The 12,214-nt window shown below is 44.4% G+C and overlaps 1 protein-coding gene across 3 annotated transcripts in view; it reads left to right on the top strand.

Annotated features, from left to right (window-relative positions):
• Positions 1-880: 880 nt before the first annotated feature.
• The window catches only part of ARSL (arylsulfatase L), a 35,022-nt gene continuing 23,688 nt past the window's right edge, over positions 881-12,214 (top strand). Inside the window, exons 1-3 of one of the 3 annotated variants that reach the window (XM_055376360.2) lie at positions 881-1,002; positions 8,854-8,896; positions 10,482-10,643. In XM_055376360.2, the coding sequence (XP_055232335.1) occupies positions 996-1,002; positions 8,854-8,896; positions 10,482-10,643 (212 nt within the window). In that variant the 5' untranslated portion in view covers positions 881-995. Of the gene's footprint in view, positions 1,003-8,853; positions 8,897-9,160; positions 9,305-10,481; positions 10,644-12,214 lie in introns of those variants that run through there. The other 2 variants (XM_055376362.2, XM_055376364.2) reach the window with 2 other exon arrangements.

Below are 12,214 nucleotides of genomic sequence, written 5' to 3'. Positions count from 1 at the left end.
AGCAACATAACCTAGTAGACTTGGCCTAGAGCGGTAGGTGTTCCTCAGCCCGTCGAGCCTATGCTTTGTTCTTTCTGATGTGTTAAACTCATAAAGAATGTACGCAGCTGCAGATTTATAAGAGGGCTTATTTGGCAAGCGGGAGTCTCAAATCAAAACTCTGCAATGTTCAGGCTATAGAGACTATAAATGCATTAGGATGAATATTTTTGTGATTCAACACGTAGAAGTGTGCAGACAGCTCTTATTTGGAAAAAAAAAAAAAAGTCCTTGAAGTGATTCGTTTTACACCTAACGTTGCCTGCAATGTATGCTCTGCTTCAATATGAAGAAAGAAATGCGCTCCCTGGCAAATAGATGAGAAAACACATTGGTGCACAGAGCTAAACGGAAGTGACAGTGACAGAGTCACATAGGTGAGCAGCTATATACATATGGTAATAGTTGCGGCTGTGTACACACCGTCATAGTTGCAACTGTAACCTGAATTGTTTCCTGTCTTCTTTTTATGTTTGAGGCAAATAGCAAAAGGAAACAAAAAGCCATGAAATTTAAGGGCTACGGAGTGATGACTCAAGATGAGTTTTAAGAAAACCACTTTTCCATTTTGGAAAGTGCACTCTGTCTACATCAAAAGCCAGAAGGGATTCCACCTTCCTGCCGTTGAAAAACTCCGTGTTCAGCACCAGATGTCTGGGCTCCTTCCGTGAGAGTGAGGTTCTGCAAATAGAACAGAAGGTCTTTTGTGGACGCCTGAAAGACCCAGCAGTACATTCCTTGGGGACTTGCCTGATCTGTTTCTGGGACAACCTAACTTGGTTTCTGCGGAATTCCTGTTTTTGCTTTTCAGAGTGAATCAGCTACGCACATGCGTGAGCCAGCCGTTCAGTGCTGCCGAGACAGCCAGTGCGTGTCTGTTTTGGCAGGAAGAAGACGTTTCTTCCAAGGAGCAGCCTCCCCGCTACATCCAGCCAGTGTCGCCCTTACACAGCTGCATGTCAGGTAACTGGCCTTCCTGGGGCTTCTTCTTTCAGGCCGGCTTTTGCACGTGCAGAGACGCTCCAGGGGATATTCTTTTATGCCAAACTGCGTCTTTTCAAACAAGTCCCTGTCAATGTTTTAAAAGTAATTTTCTTTCAAAACATAATAATAATAATCAGTGAAAATCTCAAGTACAGATTTTACATGGGAGATTTCCAAACGTAATGCGTAAAAAAAAAAAGCAACGAGGGAAGATGTACCAAATGGGAGACATTGCATCCACACTAGATTCTTATCTTAGAGATGCTGAAGGCACATGCACTGAACATCGAGGAGACACCGGAGGTGAAAAGCGAAACTGGGTTTGGGAACAGGGCCCAGGCAAAGCGTTGAACACAGGCTCGCAGCCCGGGGCTGAAGCTCAGGGCGGGAAAGGAGGGCTGGGATTCCTTCTCCCTGGAAGACAATCAAAGGCTACATTGTCAGTCTCGCATGGGTGTTTCCTCGTCTGCTTCTTTTATCTTTATTTCTATTGCATTGTACTATATTTTATTGTATTCTATATTTTATTATTTTGTTTTATTTTAAATTCAGACAGGATCTTGCCGTGTTGTCCAGGCTGGTCTCAAACTCCTGGCCTCAAGTGATCTTCCCATCTCGGCCTCCCAAAGGCCAGAGTGTGCCAGCTGGGATTACAAGTGTGAGCCACCGCGCCCAGCCTCTTGTCTCTTTCTAAAGATATCTTGTGTCTTTAGAATAAAAAAGTAGAAAGTTTTATTCAGTAGTAAAAATTAAATCTGGACCAAAATGTTTAACATTCCAAGGGTTAAAGTGCAGAGTTCTTTGGAAAAGAAAAATCTGCTTTTATTGTGTCACTAAATACATAAATACATCAGTTCAGAGGTAGGCCACAGACTTGATATCTAACCGTATGTCATATGACTGTTCAACCATGATTGAGGGTCCTATATTTAGACACCAGTATAACCAGCCAGATAAAACAAACACAACCAGTCATGTTCCCCAGGCAAGTCAGAAGCAGCCCATAATATGCTTTTTCCTTGAAAAATCATGTACATATATATGTTATATGCATATATGTACTTGTTTTATATGTATATATGTATATACATACACACATAAACATTTTTACTTTAAAAAGTACATATATTAATGTTACATGTATATACGTACATGTTTTATAGGTATATATGTTATGTATACATATATGTATGTATGTTATGTATACATATATGTATGTATATGTTATGTATACATATATGTATGTATATGTTATGTATACATATATGTTATGTATACATGTATGTATGCTATGTATACATATATGTATGTATATATACATGCATGTACATGTATACATTATATACATATAAGCATACCTATATGAACACATAAACATGTATGTAGATACCTATATGTACATGTTTATATATGTTTTATGTTTATATTTATACGTGCATATTATAACATGTATTTATATGTAGATGTGCGTGTATATGTACATGTTTTATGTATCTATACATATATGTACATATATATTTTAAAGTATATATTATTTTTGTAAAGAAAAGCATGCATATTTTAATAAAGAAAAATTATGCTTTATTATATATTTATATATTGTATTTATATATTTTATTGTATTTTTTTTTTTTTTCTAGAGATAGGCTCTCACTTTGTTGCTCAGACTTAACTTGAACTCCTGGGCTCAAGCAATCCTCCCACCTCGGCCTCCCTAAGTGCTGGGATTATAGGCGTGAGCCACCACACCCAGCCTTATTTACACATTTTATGTGATACATGTATACTATGTATGATGTACAAAAGTTATACTATATTATATATAATAATTATGAATATATAAATTAAAATATAGGTGAAAATATTCCTTTAGGCCCCCTACGAGGAAATGACTTAAGATTTGTTGCCAAAAATCACAAAGTAAAAGCAATTACCATTAGGGCACACACCTGTGGCAGGAAAAGAAAACATTTCTGACACCCCTCCTAATACTCATTTAGAGACATGCCACCAAAACCGTCCACTTGTAAAAATGAGTCAGGCTGGAGTGTGCCAGCGTGTCAGCTCCTCGTCCCAGAAGTAGGGTGGTTTCCACACCCACATAAGGAGGAAGTGAGATCAGGTAGGCTATGTGACTTCTCACAGACCCAGCATGTGACTGCATATGAAGTTGTGAAGAGACAGCAGGTGGAACTCTATGAAACCCCGTCCTTGTAGGTCAAGGATGGTTGAATAATAGGGACCATTGTGTAGGGTTCCATTCTACAGAGTAACTTCCCAGCAATGATCATGCAGTGCCTCAGAAACTGCTTCCTGCCCTCTTGGTCTTGTCTTGTCTTTTCTTTTCTTTTTTGAGATGGAGTCTCACTCTGTCACCCAGGCTGGAGTGCAGCGGCACAGTCTCGGCTCACTGCAAGCTCCGTCTCCCGGGTTCAAGCGATTCTCCTATCTCAGCCTCCCAAGTAGCTGGGATTACAGGTGCACGCCACCACACCCAGCTAATTTTTGTATTTTTAGTACAGACGGGGTTTTGCCATGTTGGCCAGGCTAGTCTCAAACACCTGACCTCAGGTGATCAGCCCGCCTCAGCCTCCCAAAGCGCTGGGATTACAGGCGTGAGCCACCGTGCCCAGCCCGGCTTTTCTATGTTTTTAAACCAAGCATTGCTTGAAAATAATCCTTTTTTTACTTTTTTTTTTTTTGCTTATTTAATTTTTTCTTTTTATCTTATGTTTATTATTATTATTATAATTTTTGAGACAGAGTCTCTCTCCGTTGCCGAGGCTGGAGTACAATGCTGCGATCTTGCCTCACTGTAACCTCCGACTCCGGGGTTCAAGCAATTATCTTGCCTCAGCCTCCCGAGTAGCTGGGATTACAGGCATGTGACACCATGCCTGGCTAATTTTTCTATTTTTAGTAGAGACACGGTTTCACCATGTTGGCCAGGCTAGTCTCGAGCTCTTGGGCTCAAGTGATCGGCCCACCTCGTCCTCCCAAAGTGCTGGAATTACAGGCATGAGCCACTGCGCCTGGCCTTTTTACTTCTTTTGTTTGTTTGTTTACTTTAAAAAATGTTTTCTTTTTTATTTTTATCTTATCTTTATTATTTCTTATTTACTTCATTTACCACTCAACAAATAACTTCTTTAAAACATTTTTTTTTGAGGCAGGGTCTTGCTCTGTCAGTCAGGCTGGAGTGAAACTGCAGCTTCAACCTCCCAGGCTCGAACAATCTTTCCACCTCAGCCTCCTGAGTAGCTGGCAGTAGAGACACATGCCACCATGCCTGGCTAATTGTTTTATTATTTATAGAGACAGGGTCTTGCTATGATGCCCGGGCTGGTCTCGAAGTCCTGGGCTCAAGCGATCTTCCTGCCTCGACCTCCCCAAGTGCTAGGATTATGGGCATAAGCCACAATGCCCAGCCTAATTTTTTTTATTTTTGAAGAGACAGCATCTCACTTTGCTGCCCAGGCTGCTCTGAAACTCCTGGCCTCAAGCAATCTTCCTGCCTCGTCCTCCCAAAGCGCTGGGATTACAGGCATGAGCCACCATGCCAGGTTGGATATGATCATATTATAGCCAGCACCCTGTGTAACAGCACAGGCAATCACTTAAAAACCTAAGGACACTGGCAGAATACGGCGACTCACACCTGTAATCCCAGCACTTCGGGAGGCCAAGGAGGGCAGATCACTGGAGCTCAGGACTTTGAGACCAGCCTAGGCCACATGGCAAAACCCCGTCTCTACAAAAAATAAAACACAATAAAAACCTAAGGAAACTGACCACTGGTTTGGTAGACGTAGGCGTGGCTTTGAGATTCCCCCATGCTGCGATGTGGGGGGAGTCTGCTCTGTCTGGCCTAACTCTCTCTGATCTTCTGACTTGGGAAAAACAAACTCGAAGTCAATCATTCCCAGCTCAAAGCCTTGTGCAAGTGCTCTCTGCCTTCACGCTTGCTTCCTTTGGGAGAGAACCTTCCTCTTCTTGATCGGGCATTCAGGAAGGAACCCAGGAGCAGAGGTGAGTCCTGTGAATGTTCATTTGTGCTGGATTTGGGCTCCATGACCAGGCATGAAGTAGTGTGGTGAGCAAAGAGCTCCCCGTTCCCTTTTCTGTCTCTGAATAATTGCCCAGTTTGTTTTGATAAAGCAGAAACGTACCCGTGACTTACAGGCCTAGGAATGCAGCTCTTTCCTGGAGAAGGGGGATCTGTTTTCTAATCTGCAGGAGAGGCCTTGGGCAGGCCCCATGCTCTGGGTCACCTCAATGTCACAGTTTCCAAAATTAAACTCATTCAAGGCTGTTATCACCATCTCTTTATTTATTTAACGTTTTTCTCCAAGAAAAAATATTCATATTTTTACTTATAAATACATAACATTGCAGGAGAAGGAAAACTTAGGCCGGGCGCGGAGGCTCACATCTGTAATCCCAGCACTTTGGGAGGTCGAGGCGGGTGGATTGCTTGAGCCCAGGAGTTTGAGACCAGCCTGAGCAAAAGAGGAAACCCCACCTCTACTTAAAAAAAAAAAAAAAAAAAAAATCAATAGCCAGGCATAGTGGCATGTGCCTGTAGTTTCAGCTACTTGGGAGGCTGAGGTAGGAGGATTGCTTGAGCCCAGGAATTTGAGGCTGCAGTGAACTATGGTCGCACCATTGCTCTCCAGCCTGGGTGAAACAGCCAGACCCTATCTCAAAAAAAAAACAAAAAAAAGGAAAAGAAAAGAAAAATTAGAAAAAGAGCACTTTTCCTAAATCTCCACACCCAGAGATAAACCACTGCTGGGCGGGATTGCTGTGAAAACCATCTTCCCCTATTTTGTGGCGGTTTGGGGTTTTCTCATTACATTTGTACAGTATTTTGCTTTTATTCCGTTTTCTGACCATTGGCAGCATGTCATTGTAGGTCAGAAAGCAATGCTGAGGGTATTAAAATGCTCATTTTGGTTTTCTCTCCATGTATAATTTTAAATCAATCTCTTTCCCGGTGAAGATGCTATTAGGTTGGTGAAACGTAATTGCGTCTTTTGCTATTACTTTTAGAATATGAGAATTGTGTGTGCTCTCTAGGGTAAAACAAACGAACAAATAAACAAAAAAACCTCACGAGCAGGGCGTACACCTTATCCCTTCCTTCTGTGTTCTAAACAAAGCACAAATGATATCTAAGGTCTTTTTCTCTTCAACAGACAGAAAATTATTGGAGATGTAGCAATTCAGTGTTAGACATCCATCAATAATGTAAGAAGTGCATTGATTCGGTCTGGAAAGGCCGGAAAACTTGAAGCAAAGGCAGGAAGACTGTAAGCAGGGAGGGGGCTTCCAGGTCACAGATAGGTGAGAGAGGAACAGTTGTCTTCTTTTGAGTTTCTGATGAGCCTTTCCAAAGGAGGCAATCAGATACGCATCTATCTCAGTGAGCAAAGGGGGGACTTTGACTAGAATGGGAGGCAGAGGCCCTAAGCAGTTCCCCGCTTGACTTTTCCCTTTAGCTTAGTGACTTGCGGGCCTCAAGATTTATTTTCCTTTCACAAAGCTCATTGTCTTTCTCAGAAGACTGGTTTTGTGCCTGAATCCTGCTAGGAGCAAACACCCCTCCCAGCATCCCCGAAAAGGCGATGAGGGGAAATCCCTCAACTAATCGCTTCTCTCCCACTCACACCCTGGGGTTTTGCAGCCCTGCGGACCTTGCCCACCCCTCCTCTCTGCCCTCCCCGCTCCCACACCAGCTGTGTCTAACCTTGGTCAGGTTTCACCTGGACAGCCACCACGGCCACTTCTAGGCTCTCAGTGCCTGCTGGCTCCAGTGTGTCCTCACTCACTGGCCGCTCGACCCTTCTAAAAGTGGCCAGGTCACTCCCCTGGTTACTCAGAGGCAGAAACCCAACACATCTGCATGCTCCTGTCTCTTTATCTTCTATGCATGCCCATGTCCTGTCAACGAAAAGAAGCGAACTCTGTAGAATATTTGAAGAGATTTATTCTGAGCCAAATAGGAGTGACCATGGCCCATGACACAGCCCTCAGGAGGACCCAAGAACATGTGCCCAAGGTGGTCAGGGTGCAGCTTGTTTTATACATTTTAGGGAGGCATGAGGTGTCAATCAAATACATTTAAGATACACATTGGTTTGGTCCAGAAAGGTGGGACAACTCAAAGTCAGGGGGCTTCCAGCCTACAGGTAGATTTAAACATTTCCTGGTTGACAATTGGTTGAGTTCATCTAAAGACCTGGGATCCCGGGAGGCTGAGGCAGGAGAATCACTTGAACCCGGGAGGTGGAGCTTACAGTGAGCCAAGATCGCGCCATTGCACTCCAGCCTGGGCAACAGAGCAAGACTCCGTCTCAAAAAAATAAAAAAGAAAGATTAAAAAAAACAAAACAAAACCTGGGATCCCTAGAAAAGAAATGTTCAGGTTAAGAGAAAAGATTGTGGAGACCAAGGTTATTTTGAAGTCTTGTAGTGGCTGCCCTTAGAGACAATAGATGACAATTGTTTCCTATTCAGACCTTTAAAAGGTGCTAGAGTCTCAGTCAATCTTTTCAGGATTGGAAGGGTCCGGAAGAAAAAGATATGAATATCTATGTGAATAGAGATTCTTTACATCTTTACAGATGCAAATTTTTCCCCACAAAGGACAGCTTTGCAGGGCCATTTCAAGATATGGCAAAGAAACATGTTTTTGGGTAAAATATTTTGATTTTCTTATTTGTCTCATGTTATGCCAGAGTCAGATTGGAAAGTAAGTCACAATATATAGTTAAATGAAACCCTTCTGATGAGAATTTATGGTTTGTAGGGCATGACTCTCCAGACCCCTTAGATAGGAATTTGGGCAAGATAAAAAGAAAAATCAGAGCTTCGTCCTCAGTCCCATGCACAAGCCACGTGGGGTCAGACCACTGCAGTACCCTGAAGGTGACCTCTTGCTGCCTGCAACTCTAATTGTTCTCTTCCATCTCATTCCTTTCCTGCTCTACACCCTGGGCTCTCCCTCACTTCTTGGCGAGACTGAGGGGCTGCCCCTCTGTGCTTTGGGGGTCGCCCGTTTCCCTCTGTGGACAGAACATTTCCAAGTGTGGGCAATGGTCGCCCCCTCTCCCGGCAGCACCTACCCCTAACGACGAAGGCGAATGCGTCTCTCCTTCATGCAGCATTCAGTGCCTGCAGAGTCCTCTAGGCCTTTTTCCTTCACACTGACACTCCCAGTTCTGTTTTCAAGTCTGGACCTCCTGAGCTCAAGCAATCCTCCCACTTCCGCCTCCCAAAGTGCTGGGATTCCAGGCATGAGCCACCACGCGCAGCCTCTCATTGTATTTCTGATCTCTACTCAGATTCTTTTGTGCATCATCCAAGCTTTGATCTTTCCCGGCTTCCCCCTTCCAAATCAGGACTCTCTCTCTGCATTTCTGGACATTAGGAATCACCCCTACCCCGGGCTCGGGAAGCAGAAGACAAAATAATCTGCTTCCGGACACTGGGATTCTCTCATCGCTTTGTGATCACTCATGGGCAATGAAAGCTGATAAAGGGGATGGAGACCCTATGACCACTTTCTTCCTCTTTCTCTGAAGACCATCTGGCTGTGTATTGAAACACGTTTTGCATTCTTAACATAGTATTAAACATTTTTGAAGCCTTTTCACTCGGGAAGAGCTTTCCTTTATGAGATTTTGATCATTGTTTTAAGATATTTTTGCTATTGATATCATGAACGGGAATCAAAGTTCCCCTTTCTAATTACTTACTTACTGTTTTATTTATAATCAGGTCAATTTCTGCTGTCAATGTGATTGTGGCCATCTTTATGTCTTACAGGAAGTAGAGAGAGAGACAACATGTTACATCTGCACCATTCTTGGTAAGATACAATTATATGCACTCATTAGTAGTCTACTTTCTTTCTTTCTTTCTTTCTTTTTCTTTCTTTCTTTCTCTTCCTTCCTTCCTTCCCTTCTTTATTTTTTTTCCTTTCTTATATAGAGACAGGGTCTCACCATGTTGCTCAAGCTGGTCTTGAACACCTGGGCTCAGGCGATGCTCCCGCCTTGGCCTCCCAACGTGCTCAGATAATGGGCATGAGCCACCACGCCTGACCGCTTCTGGATCTCTTGATGGTGCTTTCTCAGAATGCACTGATAGTGATTTATCCTGCATCTGGAGAATGAAGCATGAGACCCGTGATTAATAGATGTGCTCCAGGCTCCCTTGATTTGATGTTGCCTCAGGCAGCCTCAGAAGGAATTGTATTTCATTCTCTGCAAATCAGGTGGGCACCAACCTCTACCATCGGCCAGGTGTCTGGTTTTCCAGGGAAAATCAGGGTTTCCCCTACTACAAACCTTGGAGACTCAGATTACATCTTTACTGCATCCCACTGGGAATTGGGACATTATGGCCCTGCTGTCCATGTGCATTCCCAGGGTGACATCGATGAAAGAGGCAGCAATGATAGTGGCAGGCTGTATGTCACCAACCCCTGCGGAAATGTTCCCTCATGGTACGCAACCACCAGGGCTTTCTCCTCCAGGCTGGAACCTCCTTCACCTCCAAACCCACTTCTCATCAGATACCAGTGGGCTAAAGAAGTCAGTCCTGGGTATTTTCATCTGTGTGCTACAATGAACAGAGGGTTTTCATAGACTCAGAAGTAGCAGCTCACTGTGGTCTCACCTTGCCCCAAGCTTGTGTCTCTTCCTTGCTCTGCTGGGTGGTCCACACCCTAACCCCAGCCTCCATTCCCTATGTTCAACAGAGTTTGCTTAAGGAAGAACAATGAAGAAGAGGGAATGGAGAAGGGGCAATAGCTGTTCTGGGGACCCGATCCATCCAAGAAACCATGACTAAGGCAGGCTTTCTGTCTGTTTTTGCTTTTTATTGTTGCTGTTGTTGCAGTTTTGAGACAGCCTTGCTCTGTTGCCCTGCAGTGGTGCGATCTCAGCTCGCTGCAGCCTCAACCTCCCAGGCTCAAGCGATCCTCCCACCTCAGCCTTCCCAGTAGTTGGGACTACAGGCACGTGCCACCACGCCCAACTAAGCTGTGTATTTCTTGTAGAGATGAGTTTTCACCATGTTGGGCAGGCTGGTCTTGAACTCCTGTGGTAAAGCAATCCACCCGCTGCAGCCTCACAAAATACTGAGATTACAGGAGAGAGCCACTGCACCCCACCAAGGCTTTCTGTTAATCATGAGTTTAATCACTTAACAACAGACTTTACAGCATCAAAAAAGAAAAAAAAAAAAAAAAACTTCAAGGCCAAATAAAGCCATCAACGGTATCAGTTAATTGTAACCAGAGAAAAACAATCAAATGCCTAAGAGATGTCCTCAAAGCTATTCTGAAATGTGATGATAATATCAATACCTCTTAAAATAGTGATGCCAACTTCCCCCATACACAAGTTCTGCAAATGAGATGGACAGGAGCGTGACGCAGTCTCTGACAGTTTGTGTTTCAGGAGCTGGCTGGCAGCGATGCTCGCTGTACTGCTAAGTTTGGCGCCATCAGCTTCCAGCGACATTTCCGCCTCCCGACCGAACATCCTTCTTCTGATGGCGGACGACCTTGGCATTGGGGACATTGGCTGCTATGGCAACAACACCATGAGGCAAGGGACAGAGAATTACTCACCTGGTGCCCCCAGTGCAGACACCAGAAGAAAGAGAAGCCACTGAAAATGCATATAACCCTTGATCTTGGCAGTTCACACTTCAAGAGTTCTGCACTTCTGCGTTTTCTAACTCTCCCTAATGTTACTTTCTTCCCATGCCAGCACTAACCTCACCTCAATCCATCCTACATATGACTGCTCATTTCATTTTTATTTTTATTTATTTATTTTTATTTTTTACTTTTCTCTGAGACAAAGTCTTGCTTTGTGGTCCAGGCTGGATTGCACTGGTACAATCACAGCTCACTGCAGCCTTGACCTCCCGGGTTCAAGTGATCCTCCTGCCTCAGCCTCCCGAGTAATTCTGGGACTGCAGGTGCCCACCATCATGCTTGGGTAATTTGTAAGTTTCTTGTAGAGGTGGGGTTTTGCCATGTTGCCCAGCCTGGTCTCGAACTTCTGGGCTCAAGTGATCCACACACCTCAGCCTCCCAAAGTGCTGGTATTGCAGATGTAAACCACCATACCTGGCCTCATTTCTTTTCTTTTTTTTTTTTTTTTGAGACAGAATCTCACTGTGTTGCCCAGGCTGGAGTGCAGTGGTGCGATCTCGGCTCACTGCAACCTCCGCCTCTGAGAGTCCAGTGATTCTCCTGCCTTACTCTCCAGAGTAGCTGGGATTACAGGCGCCCACCACCATGCCTGGATAATTTTTCTATTTTTAGTAGAGACAGGGTTTTGCCATATTGGCCAGGCTGGTCTCGAACTCCTGGCCTCAAGTGATTCACCCGCTTCAGCCTCCCAAAGTGCTGGGACTACAGGTGTGAGCCACTGTGCCTGGCCTCATTTCATTTTTTAAATATGATTTTTATCCACCCAGTACGTAATGGACAATGCTTTAGAAATGCTATCAGCCGGGCATGACTGTAATACCAGCCCTTTGGGAGGCTGAGGCAGGAGGATCACTTAAGGCCAGGAGTTCAAGACCAGCCTGGGAAACATAGTGAAATCCTGTCTCTAGAAAATATAAACATTAATTTCTTTTTTTTTTTTTTTGAGACGGAGTCTCGCTCTGTCACCCAGGCTGGAGTGCAGTGGCATGATCTTGGCTCACTGCCAGCTCCGTCTCCCGGGTCCACGCCATTCTCCTGCCTCAGCCTCCCAAGTAGCTCGGACTACAGGCGCCCACCACCACACCCCGCTAATTTTTTGTATTTTTAATAGAGACGGGGTTTCATCATGTTAGCCAGGATGGTCTCAATCTCCTGACCTCGTGATCCGCCTGCCTCAGCCTCCCAAAGTGCTGAGATTACAGGCGTGAGCCACCACGCCCGGCACATTAATTTTTAAATTAAAAAAAAAAATTAGCCAGGCATGATGGCATGCACCTGTAATCCTAGTTATTCAAGAGGGTGAGGTGTGGGAGGATCACTTGAGCCCAGGAGTTTAAGGTTGCAGTGAGCTGTGATCAGACCACTGCACTCTGGGCGACAGAGTGAGACCCTGTTTCAAAAAGTAGGCTGGCCGTGGTGGTTCACGCCTGTAATCCCAGCACTTTGGGAGGCCAA

This window comes from Gorilla gorilla, chromosome X (genome assembly GCF_029281585.2).
Source record: "Gorilla gorilla gorilla isolate KB3781 chromosome X, NHGRI_mGorGor1-v2.1_pri, whole genome shotgun sequence".
Lineage (NCBI taxonomy): Eukaryota > Metazoa > Chordata > Mammalia > Primates > Hominidae > Gorilla > Gorilla gorilla.
This window is presented reverse-complemented; position numbering and strand designations above follow the sequence as displayed.